The 27,560-nt window shown below is 44.4% G+C and overlaps 1 protein-coding gene across 2 annotated transcripts in view; it reads right to left on the bottom strand.

Moving 5' to 3' along the window:
- Positions 1–2,738: 2,738 nt before the first annotated feature.
- camsap1b (calmodulin regulated spectrin-associated protein 1b) overlaps positions 2,739–27,560 on the bottom strand; it is a 47,543-nt gene continuing 22,721 nt past the window's right edge. Inside the window, exons 4-18 of one of the 2 annotated variants that reach the window (XM_061730521.1) lie at positions 22,995–23,156; positions 20,739–20,819; positions 16,165–16,306; positions 15,848–15,987; positions 14,924–15,020; positions 14,686–14,827; positions 13,259–13,344; positions 13,095–13,176; positions 9,678–11,943; positions 7,206–7,342; positions 6,891–7,114; positions 5,443–5,545; positions 5,258–5,370; positions 4,634–4,752; positions 2,739–3,536 (exon numbers count right to left, since the gene is read on the bottom strand). In XM_061730521.1, the coding sequence (XP_061586505.1) occupies positions 3,240–3,536; positions 4,634–4,752; positions 5,258–5,370; positions 5,443–5,545; positions 6,891–7,114; positions 7,206–7,342; positions 9,678–11,943; positions 13,095–13,176; positions 13,259–13,344; positions 14,686–14,827; positions 14,924–15,020; positions 15,848–15,987; positions 16,165–16,306; positions 20,739–20,819; positions 22,995–23,156 (4,191 nt within the window). In that variant the 3' untranslated portion in view covers positions 2,739–3,239. The remainder of the gene's footprint in view (positions 3,537–4,633; positions 4,753–5,257; positions 5,371–5,442; positions 5,546–6,890; positions 7,115–7,205; positions 7,343–9,677; positions 11,944–13,094; positions 13,177–13,258; positions 13,345–14,685; positions 14,828–14,923; positions 15,021–15,847; positions 15,988–16,164; positions 16,307–20,738; positions 20,820–22,994; positions 23,157–27,560) is intronic. The other variant, XM_061730522.1, reaches the window with a different exon arrangement.

Below are 27,560 nucleotides of genomic sequence, written 5' to 3'. Positions count from 1 at the left end.
TATCATAACCTCCCCGCCCACTCAGAATCCCACATAGATAATGAGGTTAGAGAATGGGATGCTAAAGACATGGCTCAGAGGCTGTATTTCTAATTTAGTTAGCAAAATAAATCAAAAGCTTGTTTTTAAGACATTCAAGGCCTGTTTAAAATAGGTATTAGATGCCATAATCCCTTTAACATCCAGTTCGGATGGATGCTCTGTATCTCGTTGCTGCTCAGCTTGAGCTGGGTGAGACTCGTGGACAGCTTCAATCAGGTTCCCCGAGAGGTTGAGGGTCCTGAGAACGTCTGTATCCACGCGTGACTGCAGGTTCCCTCCGACACTGAGATCTGAGAGTCGGCCCAAAGGCTGGAAGGCGTCCTTGGTGATTGTTGAGATACGGACGTTGTTGATGCTGAGCCTGGTGACGGAGGAGAGGTTTTCACTCTCAAACACTGTGGAGTCGATGACTCCCATGTCCCTCACGGCCACAACCAGGTGTGATATACCTGGGACCAAATCTGGAGAGAGATATAGCCTCCTCTTTAGATATTAAAGTTTAATGACAAAAACACTGCAATGCCCTACATGGAGAAACATAAATCCATCGTGGTCAAGTCGCTGGGACATCGGCTCATGGGAAGATCGTCAACAAACTCTGATTACGTAACTCTTGATTGAATCTCCAAGATGATTGGTGACGTGAGATAAACGACACCTGGAAGCTTCAGACCAGCAATCAAATCAAATCAACTTCTGGCTGCCATTGATCCTCTTAGTTCCTAATAATTCCTAGGACTCCCTGAACCCTGATCTTTGTCTGAAGGTTTGCGACGGTCCCCCAGATCATTGGAAACAAGTTGAAATCTGGACTTTTGCCACTCGACACTTGTGGGTTGGTGTGTCCTCGGCTTTAAACCTCCCTGTTCAGTTTCTCAGAAATATTTATTTCCCATAACTTTGTGTATCCTTTATTGGACTTTTAGTACCCAAAACCTTCCTACAGTCCAAGTCATCTACTTGATTATCAATTAAAGTACAAAGTACTCGCATGAGGGAATATTTGGACAGAACAAGACTGTGTTACACGGACGACTGAGAGGGACGACTGCCAGCAGCTCGGGGAGAGCAGCTCCACCTGTGAGGACGCAGGTCTCACCTTTAGTTTTTATGATTGTTTATCAATAACAAACGAGAGAACTGAGCCGTCATGGTGAGCAGTCGGACCAGGGATGCAGGTCTCAGTCTCGGCTCTGCAGTGACGGTCTGATCACTTGAACAACCAGCCGTGAACAGGAAACAGAGTTGCCACGGTTACAGCGCTCATCTCTAAACAGAAACCCCGTAACCGTTTAAAACCACCTCTCAGCCGCTTGTGGAAAGAAAAGATTCCAGTGTAAATAAAGAAATAAATAACATCCAGAAAGAAGAAAACGCTCAAAATCAACGGTGGGGCTCTAGAAATAGCAAAATTAAAAAAAAATTAAAAAGAGAGAAAGTGACTCACAAATGGACAAATGAAGCCATGAGAAAATAGAAATGAAAATTGTGACTTTTATTGACTTGAAAATGTTCGTTTCAGTGCTTCAATTTAAAATAAATAGATGAGACCAACGGTGAAATCAGCACGGATGAGAGAACGCTAGTGTAACAAAAATGGTGATCGATGCTAATACAATCTTTTAGTTAACATAAAAATACACTCTCATACAATTAAAGATTACCCCCCTCCCAACAAAATAAACAAAAACAATCAATCTGCAGCAAATGACAGCTCAAGTACGGTGCTGCCCCCGGCGGCGGCAGCGACGGGCGGCGGGGCCTTCAGCCTCAACCCTCGTGTTTGGCTTCTCACACTGGAGTGCACGTCGACAACAGTGTCATTCATCTATTTTAAATGTGGAGACATAAAGAAAGTAAAGTGCACGTGCAACACTGCCGCTGTCCTGGAGCCAACTAACAGTTTCTAAACAGAAAAAAGGAAGGAAAAGCACTTTTTCAGAAGACAGAAGAGAAGAGAGACCGTGTGGCAGTGTTTGTCAACACCTCGGAGGAATGTTCTTTAATGTTGGTACACGACTGACCCACAGCCCCGACCCCCGACCCCTGACCCCCCACCCTGGTGAATATCAAATACTGTCGGTGGACGCGGAGCGGCAGGAAGCCGGGGTGGGCGCCGTTCGTGTGAAGACGGGAAGGACAGGCCAACGGAAACACACGGGGCGGGTTTACAAGTGTTCATGAGTGCACAGTTCAGGTGGGGGGGGGGTCACAACTAAGCTCTAAACATCAGAACTGCCGTTATGATGGAAACACAACGTCCGCGGGACTAAACCACTTTGCTATAATAATAATTATTATTATAACAATAATAATTATTATTATTATTATTATAATAATAAAATCAGCATCATTGATGTACCAAAGCCTCTTAGTTCCCGTCTTGATTCCTGGAGAGGAAAAAAAAAGTACGTCTTACCAAATAAAAGTATTTAAAATGACAGTTTTTGCGACACACATATCCAGCGCTACATGATCAGCGTCTAGTTTAAAAGCCGTTGAATAAATAGACCAAAGTACCAGGATGCGTGAAAGGCCAACCTGCGGGGGGGCCCGGGGGGCCCGGGGAGCCCCTGACGGAGGGACAAGACAGTTCAGAGCAGCAGGTTTCCGGAGGACCCTGGTGAGGCAGAAGTCGGCGATGCCAGTCTGACTGGACGATCCAGGCGGGAAGAGGCGGTGGGGGGGTTGGGGGGTTGGGGGGTTGGGGGGGTGATCCGGTGTCCTGACGGGTCGTACAAAACTCCCTCCCTGATCCAGGTCCAGACTCACCCAGAGGGGAGGGAGCGTCTCCACGCTGCAGCCGCCACAGTGCTGAACTAATAAATACTTCATATAAAACTAACATCCACTACGAGAGGAAACGCCACATGCTCCTCGGGGGGGGAAAGTAGTCGACATAACATGAACCTCAACTAATCTCATGGACATCAACGGAAGAAAAAGCTGATCAGCCAGCATTCCTCTTTTTGTTTTGCAAGCACCAGAACGTCTTCAGATCACCTGTGACACACACTCACACACATACACTCACTCACTCACACCTTTCCCTCGCCCTGGTCCACCCACGGGTGTCCCGGTGTTCCCAGACAGCAGATTTCCAGGCCCAGCTCGTCGGCGAGCCTCGGCGAGTCCGATTCAGAAACAAGCAGGATGGAGAGAAGACGGCGTGGACGGCCGCGGCTCCGGCCTCGCCGCTACTTCCCGGCCTTCTTTGGCGCGCCGCCTCTCTTGGCCTGCCACAGGTGGTTGTGGATGGTCAGGGCGTCCACGCTGACCGACACCGTCTTGGCGGGGATGACGGTGAACTGCTTCCGGTCCGAGCTGTACTTGTACAGCTTGTCGATCATCTTCTTGCTGATGCTCTTGGGCCCGGTTCCCGTCAGCTTCTGGATCTCCTCGGTGTCGGGGAAGTAGGAGTAGAGCGCCCGGAACTGGCAGCCGCCGTCACGAAACAGGATCATCAGGTGGTTGGACTCGCACTTCTCCAGTTCCTGGGGGGGCAGAGGGACAGGTGTCATTTTTTACATGATCAATTGATTTTATTTCTACAAATCACCTGGAAATAAACAGTTTACAACCTCCTTTTTTCATTTTGGATAAATGACATCAACATAATGGACTGAAGATAAAACAAAAACATGAAATCTGAGGAGGAAAAATATGCGGCGGCTCGGCGAGGCCACGCTTCGCCGGCCCTTCATCATAAATCCTCCTACTTTCTGAATCAGCTGAGTAAAGTTTCTATTTCTTTGCTGTACGTAGGGTGGGGGGGGTAAGCGATTATTTTTAAAACAATTAATCGGGGGATTATTTTATCAATGAGACGACTAATCTAATGAGAAATTGGAAGATTTTTCTAACGATTATTTTTCTGTTCGATTAATAAAAACCATAATGTATCAAATAAATATAAAAAATCCATAATAATATAATTTATTAAACAGTTTTGCACAGCAAAATATAAATATAGAATAAAATTATACAAAATAAAAAGGCCTGTTTCTACACGAGCAAAAATCTCTCGTGTAGAAAATCACAAAAAACCACTGCATATTATCCAAATCTGTTAAAAATAACATATTTGCATAGAACAGGGCTCTGTTTCACACTAAATTACATACTTTTATAACATAAAAAAGTCTAATCACGAAAGGAACCTTTCTATGGCGGGTGGAACTAAAAAAATAAAATAAAAAAAAATGTTTTCAGTAGGATTCATTTTCTGGTGGCACTTTAGCTTCTGCTAACCGACTAAAAAACGTTTTTCATGCCAGTAAACAGAGTTATGACCAGAAAACATCTGTGAGGACGTCGCAGTTTTGGTCTGCAAAGTGGAAACTCTGGGTGACCCGCGCTGCGCTGCGATGCGTCAACGACAAAATATGGAGTCCACGATATTTTGAAGTCGACGTGTCGACGTCATGGAGGCAGTTACAGGTCTAGCTGTATGTAGACAGTCAAACAATCACGTTCTAGTGCGACTTCACCTAGTAAACATAATTCAGTGGATCAAAAAGCACTTTCCAGACACTTTTCCCCGTTACGGTCCCTTTAGCAGTAAATAAAGCTGCTCCACATCCCGACTCACCTCCAGGATCTGGTTCTTCTGGGGCTCGTTGACTTTTCCTGCCAGGCAGCAGTGTGAGATCGCGTTGTGGATGATGGGCTTGTTGGACTTGGCACTGGGCTCCTTGAAGAGTTTGGGACCTAAAACACACCAAATAATAAACACTACTGTGAGTAAACAGACGGGCGACGACATCCCAACGACGTCGTGTTCACATCAGAGTTATTATAGTTGATGGAAACCAAGAGGGAAAAAATCATTCTGTTAATTAGAATCAAAATAACAATTAAGGACTTTTATAAAACTAAATAAAAACTCAAAGTTTTCATTTTCAGTTCAAGCCCTTGTTGTTTTAATGTTTGCATTTTTCTAGTTTATCATTTGACTCAAACGACGAAGGAAGTTTGTTGATTCGATTCTTTCATCCTAGATTATTTGTCCGTATCTGTAAATCAGTGATTCAAACACTAAACTAAACCAAAGCTATTGATGCACTTATTTTAAAACTAACTGATATAGTCGTACAACTAAAAACTTAAAAACGTTATGACAGCTCTGGTTCCCACTGCAGGTGTTGATGCTCCGTGGCGGTGGATTGATGAACAGAGGCCCATCGCCATGGCGATACCTGTGGATGCCAGTTACCTGTGTATTCAGCCATGGACGTGACGGAGGAGGCGGTGGAGCCGTTGTCCCAGTCTCTCTCTGCAGTCCGACTGTTGTTCCTCGTGCCGGGAAACGACTCCACGGAGTCGCAGCTGGACACAGAGCAGCGTTAGCGTTAGCCGCGCTTCACAACGCTAACAGCAGCTTCAAGGGCATCAACTTACCGCTGGGAGCCGGCGCCGCCCGAGTGGACGCTGTCGGCCTCGGTGGTGGCGGCCGAGGCCAGGGACAGACTGGAGCCCGACTGGGTGTTGCTCAGGCTTTCGGCTGCGTGGGACAGAGACCATCAAGCATCATTTTTAGACACAACAATGAATGCATACCGCAAAAGTTGTGTCTCGGCGGAGGGACCCGGCGTCCCAGCAAAATGAGCACAACAGAGAAGAGAAGTGTTCCGAACAGCGTACAGAGCGCACACTAAAGGCATATTTATGGTTCCGCGTTACACCAACGCAGAGCCTACGGCGTAGGTTACGCGGCGTCGCGCTCCGTACGGTGCGGGTCGCCGCGTACCCTACGCCGTATGCGTATGGTTGGGCAGACATGAGAAATGCAGTCTTTTTTTTTTCTGCTATTAAAACATGATTTGTAATGTGAATTTGCAACACTTTAAACTACAAATAGTTTTTGACGTGACATCAGAGATTGCGCATGCTCTCTGTGAAAGGATGAGGCAAATCGGGTCGTAACACGACCAGGATTTCAAACACGTTTGATTTTCTTGCGAGCACACGATTTGTGATCGGGAGCTCGTCGTGAGGTGTTAATCTCTTGTCGTTACCCCACGTACACTGCACGAGGCACGACCAACGATTGGGTTGAAATCCGGCCCGATCCAAAAAATAGTTGCACGACCGATAATCGCACAGTGTATACCCGGCTTAAGGATCACTATCACTTAACCCTTTACGACCGGCTGGAGCGCCGGCGCTCCCCTTTACATATTGATTTTCAAAACGTATGTACAATTACAACCAAATAAAACAGAGCAATCATTCTTTTTGCATGTTGAACAGGAAGAGTTTCACTTACATATCCTGCATTTAGTATCCCAGAGTTTTAATCCATTAAATCATTTGGAAAAATCCCATAATAATCCAGTAAAATTGTTCACACGGAAATCTTTATAATTGACATGGCGGGTTATTTATAGATCCGATACGTGTTCACAGCTCATCCTACGTTGACATATGTTGACACACACATCATGTCAGCCTGTCATCAGGTTGGAATGTTTCACGACACACTTCCCACAAAAAGGGAGGTGAAATCTTTCCCCCGGGAAACTAGTCGCTTTTAATTTGCGCTCTTGTTCGTGCTTTTTATCAGAGATTTTCACAAAAGATTACTCAGCGACACCCACACACACACAAACCACATAGCAAATAAAAATACTCCATAAAATAGCAGTATAGCCTGCAGAAATGTAAAAATATGCTTAGGCAGACTTGTTCTATGGTAGGTCATAAAGGGTTAAACGCAGCAGGTTGTACTGAAACGATTCAATCCGGGTTACAATCAACACTAATCAGAACTCAGATCAGATCAGCGGGCTCTGAGGTCACGGAGAAACTGAACCGGAGCTAAAAGTCACCAGGAGATGCAGACTTACGTGTGGAAGAGCACTTGGAGAAGGTGTCGCTGGAGGACTCTTCCCTGAGAACACACTTGTGCTTGTGCTTCTGCTTGGGTTTGGGGGTTTTGGGAGTTTTGGGCCTCACCAGGCCCTGCTCCTCAAGCATCTCCTGCTGCTTCCTCCGCAGGTACTCCTGCTTGATCAGCTCCCGCCGCGTCTTCTCCTCCTCCTTACGCACGCGATCCTCCTCCGCCTTCCGCCTGGGCCGGAAACCAAAACCTGAATTAATCATCTCACAGTCGCCGTAACCGTCTGCATCACTCGTTAGTTTTATATAAATCTATAGTTTACCGGGTTTCATCCCGTTTCAGCTCCGACTCGGCCTCCAGCTGCTGTTTGCGGACGCGGGCTTCCTCGGCCTTCCTCTGCTGCTTCAGCAGGAACGCCTCCCTCTTCTTAGCAAGCTCGTCCTCCGCTTTCTGCTCATCCTGGAACAAGAACCCACAGCTTAACTAGAACAGAAACCGAGTGCTGCTGAAATAACTGATGAAAAAATAAATACCAGTGAAGCTAAGATAAAAAAAAAAATAGATAAAAACAATGATTTTCTTCATCACTTCCAGCTGAAACTTCTTAAATCACCATGAATGAATACCGTATTTTCTGGACTATAAGCCGCTGCTCTATTTTTAAAATAATAATAAAAAAAGATACACAAGCCGCACCTCCAACTCCAGACCGATTAGCATTATTCCTGTTCTGAGCAAAATCATGGAAAAGGTTGTATATATGCAGATTCATGATTTTTCTTTACGAATAATTTGATAACTATGTCTCAGCATGCCTATAGAACTAGCCATTCCACGTCTACTGCTTTGATAAAAATGACTGATGACTGGTTTAGAGCTATTGACAATTCTTTGATGGTGGGGCTGTGTTGTTAGATTTAACTGCTGCCTTTGATTTGCTCGATCACTGTCTCTTGGTAAAGAAACTTGAATGTTATGGTTTTGGACCACTGGCATTAATGTGGATCCATAATTATTTGTCATCTCGATCACAACAGGTGCATTTGAATGGTGGCATATCGAACAGTAGGGATCTAGAGTGTGGTGTGCCTCAGGGCAGCTGCCTCGGACCGTTACTGTTCACTGTGTTTATTAATGATCTAGCTTGGGCTACTGAAAGTGCAAAAGTTGTGTTTTATGCAGATGATTCAACCTTGTATTATGCTGCGCCCTCATGCAGCGAATTAAATTATGTTCTTAATAAGGAACTGCAAGTTCTACATGATTGGATTTCTTGTAATAAGTTAGTCCTCAATATCCCTAAAACAAAAAGCATTTTATTAGGTTCAAGACACAAGTTATCTTGTATCCCAAAGCTAGATTTAAAGTTAAATAATGTGACTGTTGAACAAGTGGAGATTCAAACTTCTGTCAAACTTATGTTGGATTCCAGACTTTATTTTAGTAATCATATTAGTCAAATCATCTTAAAGATGGGAAGAGCTGTTGGTATCTGTAGGAAATGTGCTTCCTTTGTTGCTCGACCCCTCTTGTGTCAGACTGTGCAGAGTTTAGTATTATGTCACCTTGAGTATTGTTCTGTGGTCTGGGGATCTGCCGCTAAAGGTGAGCTCAGAAAGCTGCAGATTGCCCAAAATAAAGCTGCACGCCTGGTATTGGGTTGCTCTACCCGATCAAATATTAACCGCATGCATGATTCTCTCTCATGGTTGACAGTAGTAAACAGGTTAGCTTTAAACACAGCTGTGATGTTTAAGTCAGTCTTAATCAGTAAAACACCTGACTTTTTATTTAAACATATTGTTTTTAGACGTACTGTGCATGATCATGACACTAGAGGGTCCAGCAAAGGTCAGCTGGAGCTGCCTCACCCAAGAACAAATGCCTTATCACGATCTTTTACCTATAGAGCAATAACCCTATGGAATAATCTGCCTCACAATCTCTGTCTTAGAAAGTAAACAAATATTTAAAAAGAAACTTAAATCTTATTTTAGATTTGAGATTTTAGATTATAATGTTGACTTGGCTGTATGTCGAATGGTTCCGTTGTGTGTTTTAGTGCAAATGAATTTTAGGTTCATATAATTATTAAATGTTTGTCTTAAGTGTTTTAACATCATATATTTTTATAATTATTTTATTATTATTATTAGTATTTGTAAATGTATGATATATTGTGGATGGTGTGATTGACTGTTTTATATTCTTGTTGTTGTTCTTTGTGGACCCCAGGAAGACTAGTTGGTTACTACGGTACCAGCTAATGGGGATTCTTAATAAACTAAACTAAACCTGCATACAAGCCACTAAGCTCTATTTAAAAAAAAAAAAAAAGATATGCAAGCCGCAGATATTTATGTTGTTAGATTAGATATTTCCTACATGTACAGAAGGATGTTGAACTGTAAATGATGTACATGTTTGTACCTAAATAGATCCTTTCCTAACAGTGTATTTTAACACGGCAGCAACTTTGCTGATTAAAACGGGACAGAACCAAGAGAAAATAACCGGTATTTATTTATCTATTTATCTGTTTGAAATCTGCTTCTACCTACTTTTATCTGCTAAAGAAGAAGTAGCGTATTCTTCTTTGCATTTATTTTGTCTTAGTTTTGATTCTAATTCCGGTTAGAGCGCCCTGAGTGGTGGAAGAAAAATCCACAGAATATCTGCACCTTTGTATAAGCCGCATGGTTCAAAACCTATGAAAAAGGTAGCGGCTTATAGTCCAGAAAATACGGTAAATCTCTTTCATTCTTGGTTTTTAGGAGTTTGGGGAAACCCGTACCTTAAAGAAGAAGCCCATCACCGACTTCTGCTCTCCGTCCCCGCCCTCCGCGGCCCCGTCCTGCTCCGCCTCCCGGGCCTGCAGCTCCGACAGGTCCACCTCCACCAGGTGGGCCTTGCTGCGCTGCAGCTCCTCCGACGGCTCGCAGTCCGACGAGTCCGGTTCCGGCTCCGTCCCGGTGCTGGACACGCACTCGCCGGAGGAATCCTCCGGGCCGGCCAGCGACGTCAGGTCCACTCGGGTGGGCAGGCGCATGTTGGCCTCGTCGTGGAGGCGGTAGGTGGCGCTGCGGACGTGGCCGGAACCCGGCCGGTCCGTGGGGGGTTCCGGCTGCTCGGCCCGGGGGGACCGGCCCCCGGTCGGCTGCCTCGGGGTCGGGAGCGTCTCTGCCCGGCCCTGGGTGGGCGTGGCCGCCCTGCCGGCCTGCCGACTCGGCTCCTTAGACTTCTGCTCTGCTGCTTTGGACCGGGAGCTGCGGCCCGAGCTCAGCTTGGGGGGTTTCCTGGTAGAGCCGGAGCCGGAGCCGGGACCAGAGAGCTGCTCCACGATGTGGAAGCTCGTCCCCGTCTTGAAGTCTCCATTCTTGTCTGCGGCGTGGGGAGTGGGCGGGGCGGCGTGGGGAGTGGGCGGGGCGGCGTTAGGCGGAAGGGGCGGGGCCTGCACGTTCTGCCTCATCAGCACCTCCTGCTGCAGCGACAGCTGCATCATCTGCTGCTGGATGCTGCCGATGGCGTCGTTCAGCAGCTCGATGGAGCGGCTGCACTCGTTCAGGTCCAGGTCTTCCTCGGGGTGGAAGCTTCCGCCGTTTCCTCTCTTTTCCTCTCTCTCCGGGGTCCCGAGGGGGGCCGTCTCCATCTCCTTCTCCCCTCTCAGGGAATCCACGCACGTGTCGTCTTTACTCGCCGGGCCCCCCGCCTTGTTGACCTCTTTACAGAGGTCGGCTTTGAGCGGGTTGGGCAGCGTGTCGCTCTTTCCGCTTCTCTTCACGATGTGCAGGAAGGCTGCTTTCCCCAGCTTCTGCCGCTGCCGCGCCGACAGCACCTCCATCTTCTTCTTCTGGTGCTCGATGGCGCGCCGCTTCTCCTCCAGCTGCATGCGGAGCTGGATGATCTCCGAGGCCAGGACGGTCGCGCCGCCGCCCTCGCCCGAGCGCGTGCAGCCTCCCAGCGGGGAGGACGGGCTCTGGTCCCTCTTGAACCTCCAGGAGGACGCCAGCGGCGCGCTGCTCTCCGACCCGTCGGGGGTCGTCCTCTGGGAGCTGGAGGCGCTGGAGCGCAGGTCGTGGTTGCTGCCGAAGCGCTGCTGATGCGCTTTACGCTCGGCGAAGGACGTCATGCGCACGCTGCCGCTGGCCATGCTGCTGGCCTGGGAGTGCGTGCTGAGGCAGGGGCTCGAGCAGCCGCTGCCTCCGTTCACATCTTTGTCTTCGTGCTCTTTTACATTCATGTCCTCCTGCAGCTTGGCCGACTCCTCCTCCTCGTCTTCCTCAATGTATCCCTTCCTCGGGTAGTTTGGTTCTTTAGTGGTGAGGGCTTCGTCCAGGTCCTCGTCCTCCTCGTCCAGGTCCTCCAGCTCGGCGTCCAGCCCCTGCTCCTTCGGTTCCTCGGCGTCCGAGTGCAGGTAAAAACCCTCGGCGGGCTCCCTGGACGAGGAGTCCAGGACGCTGCCGATGACGGGTCTGGAGGTCGTCTGGTGCCGCAGCGGCTCCTGAAACGAGCCCTCGTCCTCCACCGAGGACGTAAACGTCTGGTTCAGATGGGGGGCAGCTTTCCTGTGAGCGGCTGCTCTACTTCCCTCTCCTCGGTGGGGAGGAGCCTTTTCTCCGGGCCGGGGCCCCTCGCCGCTCTCCTCCTCCTTGTTCAGGCACACGGACTTCTCTTTGGCCAGTCTGAGCACGGCAGGCATTAGTGGTTCTAAGAAAAAGCCCTCCGGTGCAGGTTTGGGTCCGACGAGGGCGGCGGCGGCAACCTGTGTCCCATCGACCCGTCTAGGGACGACGGAGCCGTCAGTCCTCGCCACCACCGCCGAGGCTTCGCCCTCGTCCTCCATACTGACGTTGCTCAGCAGACTGTGGCCGTTGACTTTGCGGATGGCGGCGTGTGACGGGTGGAGGCCGGTCGTCTGGTGTTTGGGGGTGACGTTGATGATGTTGGAGGCCAGGCTGTCCTTGCTGATGGAGCGCGCCAGACTCACGCTGTCACCGGAAGCCAAGTCTGCGTCGCCGTCCGCTGAATGCAGCATGAAGGGACTCAGCGTTGAGATCGGCCTGATGGGAAACAGAGAGAGAAACTGTCGGTGGAAACTGACTCGTAGTTCAGCTGTAAGCTCGACTGAACTAATGAGGAATCATCGCCATCATTACATTAACCTGAACGACTTCAGAAAGACGGATTGATAAAAACAAAGTATTTTCACACGTTTCAATGTTGGTTTTTGTCTAGTCTTTGGATCAAGCTATCATTTTAGTTTTTATTAGTTTTAGTCACGTTCATTCTCCTTTTAGTTGTGTGAAGTAAAAGTCTGAGCATTTTAGTCTTATTTTAGTCAGAATTGTCCAGAACCATTTTAGTCTAGTTTTAGTCACAGATTGTATTTAGCCAAACCCATTTTACAATTCATACATTCATTCCAGATACAGAAGACTCTAATTTGAGTTTACAACATATTTATTTTTCCACATTTCTCCCCATCTTTTTCTTTTTTGACGACACATTGGGTTTTCTTTTCCACGTCTCTGTAGGAAAGTGTATTCAGATGGATCTTCTTCTCCCAGTCCCAGAGAAGATCCCCGCGTGGCCGGCCATCGGTCCCTTTCTCTATTTAACTTTGTTTTTAATTGACATGAACCTAGAGCTCTGCGTTAACGTCATCCCCTAACCACTGCAGCTGCATCTTCTGGATCTGATTCCCGTGACGGAAGTCAAACGAAGGCTCAACAAGCTCATCACCGCAGCATTTATGTAGCCGGGCTGAAGCAGCGTTTACTGGTGCAAGGAGGTCCAAACTCTCCCCAGACGATGTAAACATCCTTGTTTTCTTGAAAAAGAATTTTAAATTGTGTTTTGATTTCTCTCTTTTATTCGTCTGTGTTGATGTGGACATAGGTTTTATTTCACTATCCATGTTTCTAGGAAGATGATTTGCACTTTAAAATCATTTTTCATTAATTATGTTCAAAAGAAGATATTATGCCTTGTGCACTTCAAGTTGATTTGATATATTTCAATAATGTTAATAAATGAAAAGACAAAACTTATGTTTATTTGTCTTTTTTTGTTTTTGCTGATCCGACAAATGATCCGAACCGTGAGTTTTTTTATCCGTCGCGTCCCTGAAGAGGATGCATTTAAAGTTTTACATGACTGTACACTACTGCTTTAGATTAAAATGCATGCTCATCATTATATTTCAACACACCTTTGCCTCTTGTCCGGCCAGGCTACTACCGAGCCTCTGGATCCGTCCATCTGAGTCAAGGAGTTGGACCGAGTCCTCAGGCCTAACCCAGGAAAAACAAACAACAGTTTGAGTTGGACACAAAACCTTGTTTCCTTCAAAAAGATGTGATGACTTATCTCCACCTGCACTGTCCTCTCCTTGCTGTCTCTGCTGCCGCTGTCTCAGGGGCAAGAGTGGGTGGGAGGGGCTGAAAGTTGGACCGCCCTTACTGCAAACCAAAAAAAATACATAAATTGTTGTAACTTGTTCAAAAAACAAAGCAAAATAAGCTGGTGGAGAATCTCCAGCAGATCTGTGGGACACAGTTAACTCTAAATACAGATTATATAAAAAAAAAAACAATCTGATCCATCAAATAGAGCCCTACAGAATCCGTGATCGTGGAATTGGAGATTAAAAACAGAATTTAAACGCACAATATAACAGAACTAAACGGCAATTTGCATAAGTTTTTTTTTTTTTCCTGGACTAAATAAACTTTTCTTCCGAGACAATGCTCCAAGAAGGGTCACTAAAAGCTGTGGACACTGCGCGCTTCTCTGCCCATCCCGCCCCCGCTGCCCTCATCAACAAAACAAACCAAACATGTCCAAGCGCCGCCTGAGAAACCAGAAGAAGCTACAGAAGCACCGGTTTACTCCCAGGTCCAGAGCAGCTTCCCCAGGACCGTTACGCGTCTGGAGATTCAATGATCTGCAGGTTTTGACCAGCACACGGTTGACTGGAGGAATCACTTACAGACTGAAAAGCATAAACGTAACACAAAGAGGCTGACGATCATGTACTTTAAAGGTGATGCCCACCCGTGCACAACCAGTGGTCAGTGCTTTGGATATTTTATCTTAAATTTCAAAATGTTATTAGTTCAATGAAGTTCATATTATCTATATTTACTATAGTTTGTTCGGTTTCTTGTTATCGGAGACACGGTTTGTCATGACAACGTATGTGTCTTATGACCAGAAGAAAAATTATACAAGCTAAAATGATTTGTTTACTGCATGAGCTGTTGCAATTTCTTTCTTTTTTTTGCACTTTAAATTGATATTGAAAGGCCTATTTGAGTTATTTATTTGTTAGTTATTTATTTCATGCAAAAAACTTTTGGAATTTTTTTGTTTATGCCCAAAAAAGGAATGTTTTGTTGGACACCAGAATAACTACTGCTGTGTATTTGCCTTTAAATATGTTTAAAAGTATGAAAACACAAACATTTTCAGTTCTAATGGCATAAACTGTCTATATTTCATTACTTTATATACTGTATTGGGGTTATAGTTGCATAAAATGCTAAAAACCAAATTCTGGCTATTTTAAAACCGAAAAACACAGAAAATGAAAACAAAATAAATAAAAACGGAACATTTCCGGTCACATCTCAAGAAAAACATTTGAACAGAAACGCCGAGCAGGTTGCAAGACAGTCAAAGACAAGCTGCCGTGGAAACCAGGACACATGAGAATATTGACCAGGCTGGTTCTGGCAGCTGCTGTTAACTGGTTAGATCATTGTGAAGGGGAACGTGGAAGAAAGCGAGCAGAGACTTACAGGGGCTCAGAGTCTTCGGGGTGCAGGAAGTACCTGTTGCAGGCTTCGGGGCTGCTCTGGTTATCCACCAGGAAGCTGCGCTTGGTGGCGTTTGAGATGGGCACTGATGGACGGGCACTCTTGGGATGAGACATGGCTCGAGCTACGGATGAAGACAGTTGTGTGCTGACCATTAAACTTGTTGCCCGAGCCGGAGGTCAGAACCTTTAAATCTAGCTCTCTGCAACACCATGCTTACCATCTTTAAACTCTTGAAGATCTCTGGGATGGACAAACTCTGGTTTGACCGTCTCGAACCACCAGAAGAGTTCAGCGATGAACACCATCACGTTGTGCTGAACAAACAACAAGCAACGATCAGTACTCGAGTTGTAAAAAAAAAATTCATATGGGGACAGATAATTTGTGCTGATTACAAATAATATAATATATTACAAATAATAGCACTGACCAAACACCTGCAGAAATACTGCAGGAATGACATAGCAGCAGTTAAATGCAGCCTTCTGTAAGCTTTAAATATCCACTGGGTTTACATCAAATACATCAAAACACAACAATAAAAAACACTTTTCTGAACTTATCAATATGACTCTGTCCTTCACAGGATAAGTAAAATAGATCACTGCAAAAACTCAAAATCTTAACAAGAATATTTGTCTTATTTCTAGTTAAAATGTCTTATTTTAGTTAAAAAAATCTCATTAGACTTAAAAAAAGACTCATCACTGGAAAAAACAACAATTTTCACTTGTTTCAAGTAGATTTTCACTTAAAATAAGTAGAAAAATCTGCCAGTGGAACAAGATTTTTTTGCTTGTAATAAGAAGATAAATTTTGTCCCACTGGCAGATTTTTCTACTTATTTCAAGTGAAAATTTACTTGAAACAGATGAAAATTGTCAAATAAGTTACTTTTCTGCTGTTATTTTTCTGGTGATGACTCTAAATGTTGAAATAGCAGTAAAACCACATTAATTGATGAAATGACATAAGGGATGGAAAGGAGGGATGATAGTTTTACAGGGGGGGATGATTTTGACCGTTTTTATTTCAGGGGGGAATGCCATCCTCCCTCATCCCCCCTCAACTCGAGTACTGGCAATGATTAACCGCCTGAGTGCAGACGAGCAGCGACTGAGAGCCTGATCTGTTTCTGTACCTTGAGCACGGGCGGCGAGTAGAGCATGTCCTCCGTCGTCAGATAGCAGCTTCTACTCAGGTATTCGCTGGCAAACTCTCTGAGCAGCTGGATGTTGTACAGGCTGTCAGCGATGGAGGGGACTTCCTTCAGGCAGATATCTGATCAGACGGGCAGAGAACGGGTCGAATCAGGATACAGCGCGGCGGCTGACGGCTATTAATGTCACACAGTGAAGTGGAACTGGAAGCCATGTGCAAATGACAAAAATAGCATCACACATGGATATGACATTCAGTGCATAGTGGAGGAGGTTTGAGCATGAACAGAACCCTTACCCTCCAGCTTCATGATATCCGGGCTGTAGTAATGGACCACGGTGAGAAGCGCAGCGCCATCACAAACGTCCCTCATCAGGTCTTCCAGCAGCGGGAAAAAGGGAAGCTGGCGACCTGAAGCGTGCTCTCGGCGGTACCGGACCTAACCAGCAAGGAGAAGGAGTCAGGGATGAGAGTCCACAACAACCACAGAGTAGTTCAAGCTAAGCAAACCAGCAGGTGACCTACCACAAACACCCTTAAAACAACGACTACCACCACAACTTTAAATCTATGGTACGGAGATTCACATCCAGGTTAGTGAATGCACAATAACCAAGATGTTTCTCTAGATAATTACTGTCGGCATCAGGTCAAGGTTCTCCCAAAGGGTTTTGTTTCATTAGTCCAAGTTTAAAGTCTGTTTTCAACTTCATCAGCAGCCAGTTAGATGTCATTTTCAAAAACATAACATTTGTGAATGAGAAGGTCCAATGGGGACAGAAACCACCCGTGTGAGGGAGAACCCTGAACACCTGGTCACGTGTGAGGAGATGGAGATGAACGTGTTACGGGAGTGACGAGAGCAGCAGAAAGCCCAGGAGGTCAGTCTTCAGATGAGGAAACCCAGTTACACCAGGCAACGTGAGCAAGCTGACTGGGGCGGAAACTGGGCTACTCGGTGGCCTGCTTACGAGAGACGTGTGTTCGGCACAGAAACTCGCTCACAAATGTTTCATTCGTACTCTTAACAGCTGGGAAGAGCGGCCTCGTTTGGTTTTTCTGAATCTAAGAAATATATTAAATATATATATGACCCATACTATTCCTTTTTCATGTTTACACATACTCCTACTGTCTTGTGATAGCTAATCAAACTGGCATTCACTGTGGCAGTACTCAAAGAAATAATAAAATCAAACCCATTTACTTGAATAAAACTAGCCTTGCATAATAATGTGCAAGATATTTGCATTTAATGATCAAAAAGGTGGAAATAACGTATTTAGGGGGATGAAATCTTATCAACAAGCGTCATAAACGCCTGCAGCTAAAATACTATTCCTCACAATAACTCAGGCTTTAGTCAAACTTTACTAAGATAGTAAGCCATCAGTTCAGAATCTAACAAAGCTGGATGTCAATACATTTTATAGACTGATGTAGGGCTGTTCGATTTTGCCCAAAAATAAAATCTCGATTTTTTTCTCTCAAAATCCGATTTTCGATTACGATTATTTTGTGAATTGACAAAAGGCAAAGAAATGATTTCAAATATGCTGTTTTTTTATTGAACATTTGCCCCATTGGGCTTTAAGTGCAAACTTTGCTCTTATTAAACCAAAAATGAATGAATAGAGTGCAAAACTCTGTAAAATAAGTTGAAAAAAAGTTTAAAAAAATATAAAATATAAAGTTTTATCTTAAAAATCAGCAAATCAGCACTTGCAAACATACAGTAAGTTATATTTCCAATTAAATAAAACAAGACATTTTCTAATTAAACTAAACTGGGTCTTTGCATGCTAAATAATAATGCAACCCATGAAGGAGGTAGAGGTGTGTAATGTCAGTCATTACATTTGCTATTCACATTTGAAAGTTTTTTGCAAGGAACACGAGCCGGTCTACCGCATCTGGCTTGAGGGATGCCCGGTGGCATGTTACAACGCCCCCTCCTACACTAAAGAGCCTCTCCCATGGGGCACTTGTCGCAGGTATTGAGAGGTATTTCCATCAATCATTAATATGGTATCAATCATTAATATGTGTGCAGACAAGGTGTAAAAAAAGAAAAAAAAAAAAAAAAAAAAAGTGAAAAATCGATTTTACGAGTTTCACGTTTTAACATCGTTCTAATTACATAATCGCGATTACGATTTAAAATCGATTAATCGAACAGCCCTAGACTGATGTGATAAATTGAAAGGAATATCCACTCATCCATTTTATATGTAAAATTAACCACAATTTTAAATACAAAGCCAGAGACCACAAAACAAGTTGAGTAATTTTTTGCCGTTTTTCTGAGGAATGTTCAGTCGAGGGTTGAATTCCCTACTGTGTTCAAGCATGAGCGTTCCCGACTACTTCCCTCAGCATCCGAGTAATGCTCCATTATCTTTATCCAGTTGTATCGACTCTATAATTATAGAGACAATAAAGTGACCGGTAACAGCACAAGTCACCAGTGTTTGGCTAAATCTTCTGTGGCTTTTTGTTTACTTTTTCTAATCTACTAACTGGAAAAAATGTAAATTAAAATCACATTAAAAACATTTACAATTTTGCTTAGAATTGAGATTGCAATCCTCCGCCTCGATTTCTTTTTACACAAAGTGTAAAGTTCACTATTCCAACCCTAATTCTTTATCCTGACTAAAGGCCACAACAGTAAATAATGATGACAATAATTACATTAATAAGAGTAATGTATTCATAACCTTTTGGTTTTTTGTGGCTCTAGTGGCCTTTACTTTGATAGTGGCTAGACAGGAAACCTGGGTAGAGGGCGGGCGGATGATGCGCAATAAAGAGCAACAGGCTGGGATTTGAACCTGCACCTGCACGGCAGCTACAGCCTCTGTACATGCTGCACCCACTTCACCAGCTGAGCCCCCCAATAATCCCCTGTTCTAATTTCTGCTTTTATTTACCATCATGCACTATTGTGTAAAAGAGGTCTCTCTTGAAAATAAGACCCAACACTTTAGTATGAATAATTCATTATTCATTATTGCTCATTATTGCCGGACCAGTACCACAGATTAAACACGAGGCCAGTAGGACCAGCCAGCAGAGGCTTGGCAGGTAGGGAGGGGGATCCAGCTCTGACTGGATCTGGAGGCGACCTGGAACCAGGAGCGGGGGAGCCGACTGATCGCTTAGAAACAAGCGAAAACGTCCCCAATAAGACCTGAAACAGTGGCTAGATGTCGCTAGAGAGGTTTGAAAATCACTGATATAGCATCAAAGTCTCCAAGTTAGCAACATCGCTGCAGTGCTGGGGGCTCCGATGAGTCACATGACGTAAAGTCATCACATTATCTACCCAAGGGAACACGGGGTGAACATGCAAACTCCTTTCGCCAACCCCACCCATGGTGTCATGGGGGAACTTAACACGCCTTCAGTCCCCAGCAGGAATTGAACCCAGGACCTTCTTGCTGTGAGACGGCTGCACTACCGTGCCCCTGCGAAAACGCTTTTTTAAGTATCATAGATAAATACACAACTCTGAGACCAACTATCACCAACGTTACACGACCTACGCTATCCTCAAACGTTTGCAAAGGAAAACTGGTGCATCAGGTATGAAACAAAGAACCAAACGGAGTCAGCCAGGTTTAACAAGCTGAAACACATCCTAACGTCTGCTGTGGCGGCGATCACTGATCCTGACTATTGAACCACACCCTCAAGTATAGAGAGGCACCATTTAATAAGACCGTATCCAGTACAACAAGACTACAGATTAAAAAAAAAAAAAAAAAGTATGTTTCTAATTTTTTATTTGCATACTATATTATTTAGTGTCTTTTGAAGGCTATTCCACAAAACTATCATCACAGATGTCACAGGAGGCGCTACCAAGCCAACAAGCAGCTCTACTACGAGACAGGCTCTACATAACCAGGTGTTTTACTTGACGAGGATGAAACTGTACCAGTTCAGAGAGCTCGGGTGGCTCCAGCATGCAACGAGCCAGCTCGGGCACGACATCAAGCTGACACACACAGAGAGAGCAGAGATATTCTCAGAGAAGGCTGTGGGCAACACCGGAAGTAATGTTTGAAAGCAGAAGACTGAAGGGAAGAATGACAAAAGCAGGTCAGAGAGAAGAGGTGGCTGAGGATGGGTCTGCAAAGCAAAGAAGAGTGGGCATGGTTGGTTCTTATTCTAGCTGGGAGAGCGAATACCACATACACGTCCACATCACGCAATTCAGCTTGAAATGAGGCAGCAAACTATGCTTAGCTGGAGAAATATCTTCTGAATGCTTCACAAAGATTAGAATAACCTCACACATGTGACGCGTTTGCCACACAGAAGGAGGCCAAGAAAGAAAAAAAAAAGAAAAAGAAAGGCAAAATGAAATGTCTGCTTTCTCCCCCCCGCCAGTACAGCGGCCACAAGCAGCACTGGATGAGCCGAACGGGCCGCGGCGCGGGCACATCAACACAAAACTATGCGTGCACAGGGGGATCAGGGGGAATTATGGGTGTACGGGGGCTGGCATCCAACTTACAGGGACTAGCTTCCAATACCATTTGGAGGGAGACTATCCAGTTTGCAGGGGTAAGAGGGGAGGGAGGGACAGATGAGGAACAGAAAGATCAACAGGTCAGAGGTCAGAAACAGAAAAGGATCACATCTACTTCCGAAGCAAACAGAGAAACAAAAGAGGTGGGTCACATCTGCACAGCGCCATCAGGAAGAGTCACGTCTGGTAAAAACCAGGGAGGATGCTGTTGCCTGCAAATGCATCGCTGCCTGACTCAGCTGCACTCAGGTGAAACACACTCAGAAAGGTGAAACAGAAAAGTTGGAACAAAGGAACTTCTGCATCCGGAGGTCACATCGGCCGTCTTTACCTTCTGGTGGCTCGGCGACTCCAGAGGGTGGTGCTTGACTTTGTGCTCCCTTTCTGTAATCTCCCTCATTTTCAAGTTCACCTGCAGAACAAACAATTGCATATTTGTGATTTTATATTCACTCACGTCATGAACAACCCGTTACATGCCAACGAGGAGACACGGTAGACGTGATTGTACATGCAGGAAGCTCTTCAGTAGTGGTGATTCTCCCTGATGCCTCCTCAGCTTACAGGACTGTCTCAGAAAATTAGAATATTGTGATAAAGTCCTTTATTTTCTGTAATGCAAAAATGTCATACATTCTGGATTCATTAAAAATCAACTGAAATATTGCAAGCCTTTTATTATTTTAATATTGCTGATTATGGCTTACAGCTTAAGAAAACTCAAAAAATGATAATATTCTGGGAATCTTAATCTTAAACTGTAAGCCATAATCAGCAATATTAAAATAATAAAAGGCTTGCAATATTTCAGTTGATTTTTAATTAATCCAGAATGTATGACATTTTTGTTTTTTTAAATGCATTACAGAAAATAAAGGACTTTATCACAATATTCTAATTTTCTGAGACAGTCCTGTATTACAGGAGACCGGCCTCGGCGTGTAACTCAGGTCGGGGTGTGAAAAATGTTCCTTCATGGAGTTCTTCATGGTTCCCATCGCGGCCATTAGAGGGAATTCAGGGTAAAACCACCAGATCGAACCTCCACCAGGGCCAACCGCCTCCTCAGCCGCCGTGTCTCCATCCCTCAGTATCGCAGACAAGAACCACTGACCGAGCAAAACTCTGCCGGCCACAGGGCGGCGCTAATGCACAGTCCTTGCTGTTCACTAACGGCCGGCGGCATAGAAAGAGACGGAGAAGAAGGAAGAGAAGAAGAAACGAGTCAACAGGAAGGGACAGATGTTTGGTAGCGACTGAGGTTAAAAGAACCTCCCTGCTGGACCTCTTCACTGCTGTAATAATGTTTCTGGTTCAGAAGAATTGTGTTTGCGTAATTTCCATTGACGGGAGAGGGTTGATCATGATTTATAAAACCCAATCAGCAGAACCCCCCCCCATTATATTTGGATTTCGTTGTGATTGATTAAGCATTAGGTTTATTTCAGTGATGCTGATATTCAGTGTAATCTGGCTATTTTAATGGTAAATAATGCAATTTCTAGTCGATAATTGTTTGTATCTTTAATATTTAAAAAGAAAACTCGATGACCGTTTCGTTCATCGACCTTTTTCCCAAGGCTTCCTGACCGAAACGTTGGCCCAATAAAACACTAGTCTGGTGAGAAGAACGTGTGCGGGAGTTTTCTTTTTAAATTGGCTGCAGCTTTCCTTCTCCGACGCACCTTTCTGCATATCTGGTGTGCAAAAAGTTTTCTACTTTGGATATCTTTAATATTTAAAATTCAAGTTTCATCTACAAATTAAGTCCAATTTAAATCAGTAACATTTACTATTCATTAGACTTTTCTGAGGTGGAGGGGGGTTTTGAAGGCTGGTTATTTTGCTAGCTGACTTTGAGACTAGTTAATAGTCATTTCAATCCTCCAATAGTGTAGAAATAGCGGTAGTGCAGTCGCCACATATCTGATCTCAGCTGATTGATGTAAACATTTATGGTGAGTTCAACATCAGACATCCACTTCTCTGTGTTATTGTGCTGCAGTTGAATACAACCTCATATAGAAACTAAGCAGCTGAAGCAGATGGTGCTGATGTTCTACAATCGCGCAGGGTGAGGAAATAACTAGGTTTCTTTTTGGTCTCCGTCTTGAGCTGAACTAGTCTTGGTCTTGACCCTCTCTGGTCTTGGTAGTTTCTTGGTCCCGGTTTAGGCGGTCTTGACTACAAGTCTAATAGAGGAACGCGTTGACAATCCCCTGAAAAACTACCTAGAACTCCCACTGATGGAAACACACCGCTGGTGTGGTTAACTCCAGGACTACTGGTTAACTGGAGGATTGTGTTCTCTACATTTATCTTATTAAATGTCATTATGGATTGTCCAGACATGTCTCCGTTCACCAAAACCAACGTGACGGAGCATTGACATGATTCATGGACTCGTGCGTCGTGGCTTTAGCTTCTTCAGGCCTCCCAGCCGAAGAAATGAATCCTCTATAACACAGTTGCAGCCCACTGGCTGTATTTCAGGCAACGAAAGGGCTGAACAAAATTCAAGAGGTGTAATTAAAACATTTAGTGTCCACTTCCTGCTACTGTTCTGTTATTTTGCGTGCGTCTGAACCTTGTTAATCCAGAAGATCATGGCGTCCTCCAGGTCAAAGGGCAGCTCCTTGGAGGCACTGAAGGTGGAGAAGCGCTTGACAGACGCCACCACCTTCTCGATGCTGATCATCTCCACCGTGTAGGCCATCATCAGGGCGTCGATCATGGGCATGTGAGCGCTCTTGTTAGGAGACACAGAGAAAACAGACATTTTAAATTGATTTTTATGGCTTAAACACAAAGAAAAGTAAACATGGTGACTTATCAAACTTGTGACAGAAGGTAAAATACAAATACTCTGGTGTTCGTACAATTATCAACATGAAATATTTATGTAAAATATTAAAACCTATGTCTTGTGTAGCACTTATAATCAGGCTACAATTAAGTGTGGGCTAGTGCAAGGCTCGACTCAGGGAGCTGATTGAAGGACAATGAATCCCAGGAAATGCCCTTTGAACCCTGGGTCAATGGATGCAGCTCCGTGCTGCACCATCCTCCACTCTCAATAAATCAGCAGCACCTGCTCATCTCACACACACTCATTTGCTCAGGCACACTGTTGTTGCTGCCACCACCACCAAACATTTTCTTTCAAGCCCTTGAAGGAAATCTGGAAACCACCTGGACTAGGTGAGATCCACTTCAGCATTTTAAGTTATTTGGAGTTTCAATGCTAATTCAGCTATTTCCACTAGTTCCCACAGCTGAGGTGCTGAATCATTGAAGATTATTGCTGTGGGTTATGGTGCTTCATTCTGCATTGGTGAGCATTCTGATACATCATTTGATTCAAACATATCCATTTGCCTTAGATCAGAATGCTCACGCTTCTTCTCTGTTTCCATGGTACCGGGAAACGTCAATAAGGCAGCATTGGTGCCGACATTGGACTTCAGGCCTGTCCACACATAAGTGCACAATTATTAATCGACTAGTGATAAAAAAACATATTGTGATGTTATGAAAGTCATGCAAGTCAAAACGGAACCAGCAGCTACCGTCTCTGCTTTGGGACTGGATTGAAACTATCTGCTGGGACACCTGAAGACATGATGCTGCTGTTGCTGCAGGTAGAGAGAGATCTTCTGTTATCCCTGGCCTGCACACCTGCCACGCCACGACTGGCAGAAAGAAGGTAAGAAATTGCTTTGAAAAGTAGTAAGAAGAATGTACCACAGGTACTCGTATATACAGTTATATGTCACTATCCAGGGTGTCTACAGGTTTGACAAAGTTAAATTTAAGACTTTTTAATACCATTTTCAAACAAAAACTAAGACCAAAAAGACAGTCACACACTGTGAACCCAATGTAACAATGGGAATGCACAAACACTTGAAACATAAGCTCACTTATGTTACTTGAAGGGCTTGACACAAAACTCACACAATGCTATTTCACTCACAATACAATACTCTGCTTCTCCGTTAGCGGTGGCGGTGCAAAAGATGCTGATTTGAGGCTGGTATTTGGCGGGCTGTGGCATAAGCTACATGTTTTCCGCTCTGCATATGAGACTCCGGTGCTTTGATTCCCATTGAGCTCAACTTAAAACGTTTACAGGAAACCACACAGTAGCCTCGCTGTCATCTTTGGGCATCTTAGCTTTCTGCCACCACGAGAAACTGGAATTTTCCAAGTCATTTGTCGCTAAATTTACATTTACACATATTTGCTTGCCTTGTTTTTAGACTATGCCGACTAAAAAAATCCAGCGCTGAGGTCAAGGTTGCCAGATCTGGCTGACAGGTTCCAGCCCAAACACGACGTAAAACCCACCGAAATAATGAAAAACCAGCCCAAATCATACATTCACTATGTTGAAACCATAAATTATTAAATGCAAAATTAATTTCAAGTCATAAGCAAATGAAGTTTCACAACACCACTAAATGGCAGAAAAAACTTCAGGCTCCAAACAAAGACTACAATTAAATTGAGTAGATTACAACAAATAAAATATCAGTGAGTTTATTATGTAAGTTTGTACTTTTCTCTGCCATAATGGCCACCTTTTTGTTAATAATTTCTCCTAAATATTTTGTAAAAACCAGGAAAAGCAGCCCAAATTTTATCAACCTGCCCAGTCCTATATTTTTCTGCCCAAAGTCAAATGAAGCCCAATTGGGGGGGAAACCTGCTCAACCTGGCAACCCTGACTGAGGCATTGTCAAGCAAGCACGTGTCTAACAACTAGTAAACGGGTTTATTTCTCCTCAAAACCATTACCGGTAAATAAACTTTTCCTTTTCAAGTGTAAGAAAACTTTTTAATGATCACCACCAGATAAATTTCCTCTGAAATTAAGATTCGAGAGAATTAAGACAAATTAAGACATTTAAAAGGCCTTATTTTAGGAAAATGGAATTTAAGACTTTATGAACACCTGCGGCCGCTCTGCTATACATTTTTTTGCAAACAGTGCAGAGTGCAATAATTTGTTAAACTAAGGATGTTTTTGTCCATCTTTTGATGTTGAGATCTTCTTTTTCCTTGTTTCGAAGAGAAATCTCGCAAGACGAGATAGGGAGCATTACGGAGATACAGAGAGAATCCGTAAAGAAATATGGTTCAATAGAAACAGACTCCCCACATTCAAGAGAGTTTCCCTTTTGTTTTGCAAAAGCCTGTAATGGAAATCGATCTACTGACAAATACACGTGGCACCATTCAGCGTTCCAGCAGGACAGCCCTGCAGCCCCTCAACAATAACAAAATTAAATAATGCTATTTATTTAAAACCTGAAATCTCTCCTTCAGCAGGTTTCCAACGTTAAAGCAGCTCTCCAGATCGTTACGCGATCAAAAGGCCTGTCAAGGGCCACCCCCAGGTCAAGGGGACTGAAAGCTAATACCTGCCAGTTTAAACACTGATCCTTGACGGCAGGGTGGGATTTAGCTCCAGCCGAACACAAAACAAGTGTCACACCCGCCAAGCAAACCCAAAACAACGTAAAAACCATCCACCCAAGACTCTTCTTATGCTGCAACGTCATAGCCAATAATGCAAGTCACGAGAATCATGACAAAACAAGAGAACATTTGCTATTGTTTGCATGAACATGCAATCTAATCCAATTGGTGATGAGTGCCCAGGGATTAGGCTCGTTAGCTTGATGGATGAGAGCTGCTGGCCGCTTTCTCTCCCACATGACCCACACTGACACAAGCAACAACAGAATATACTGACAAATTTACAATAAGCACAAAAGACTTACGAGAAAATAGATAGGAGAGTAAAATGACTCAGGTTTTTTGAACACTCGTGAGTTGATCAAACAACCAGGAGAACCTGAGCTGTTGCCCCAACACAAGTGTAGAGGGATTGTTTTAAAATAAACTCTGTTTCAGAAACACATACAGATGCAGAAAAATGCAGGTTACTATGGAAACACCTTGCAAAGTCAGCAAAACAGGGAGGAGGCTTCCAACAGTCTCTCAGAGATAAGCAGCGTCCTGCTCAGGATTTCCCTCCCCTCATGGGGCTTTGTGTCTGGCTGCTTACACACAAGCCTGCCTGGATTATTCTGTCTGACACACATCATCTACTAGTTTGCCAGAGGAAGGGAGAGGCCTCTCAACACTGATGCTGGTTACCACGGTAACAAAGGGGGAAGAAGATGGCTGAGATTCATCCAGTCCTCTGAGAGGTGCTCTTACCAAGATTGAGAGACACCGTCGCTGTTCATACCTGGTGTAAAAATCTGTCCTAAAGGCTCCGATCACAAGTGGAGAGCTTCAAGGGAGTCCTGTTCACACTTGGCATCAACATGCATCTCAAGTATGGAAACAGGTAAGTCGTTTCCGCAAGCAGAGGCCAACTGCCCTACTAAATTTCAACTGCAAGTGGTAGCACCGAGCTGAACTACACCTGGTCGCCAGGTAAAGGAAGAGAACATCCATCTAGAGCCCTGCGCGGGACTGTTTTCTTCATCCCGCTTCCGCCGAGTTTTTACCATTACCAGCCGCAACGTGTGTGTTACACTCCCGCCCTCATCCGCAAAACTCTGAGAATTTATGCCCGCATAATAATAGAGATGAATTTTGAAGATTTTTTGTTTTCTCCCGTCCCGCAAGAGAAATGTTGTCCTAGACAAATCTATCTAATTTAATGTTAACATGATAATTATGGAACTTGATGGATAATTGACAGTTCATAGGTCACCTGACCGAAGTCAGATGCAAATCCATCATTGTCACAAGCTATTTCGCCTTTCGCGCACGATCAATTATGTGATTGAGGTTATAGCAACACTCAAATAACTCAAATAACACTAATAAATAACATAAAATAAACAAAGTTAACGAATGAAACAAATTAATCTAACAAATTAACCACTTGGCCATTATATTTCTGTGGAGGAAGAGAATGCTACAGACCGACTGCCGTCCCAATCCCATGCGTCTCTTTCAAGATGCTCCACAGACACTAAACGCAGTTTCTCCAAATATCTGACTGGCCTTGCTTTGTCTTTTTGTAAAGACCTTGTTTGGGGTTTTTTTTCCACGTCATTGATTTCTATCTTGTCGCTAGGCAACAACCCGATCCCGCAGTGATTTTTTTAGCAGCCCGCTCCCGCCC

Source organism: Cololabis saira, chromosome 9, assembly GCF_033807715.1.
Source record: "Cololabis saira isolate AMF1-May2022 chromosome 9, fColSai1.1, whole genome shotgun sequence".
NCBI classification, from domain to species: domain Eukaryota; kingdom Metazoa; phylum Chordata; class Actinopteri; order Beloniformes; family Belonidae; genus Cololabis; species Cololabis saira.
Note: the sequence above shows the minus strand (reverse complement) of the source record. Positions and strands in the feature narration are given on the sequence as shown.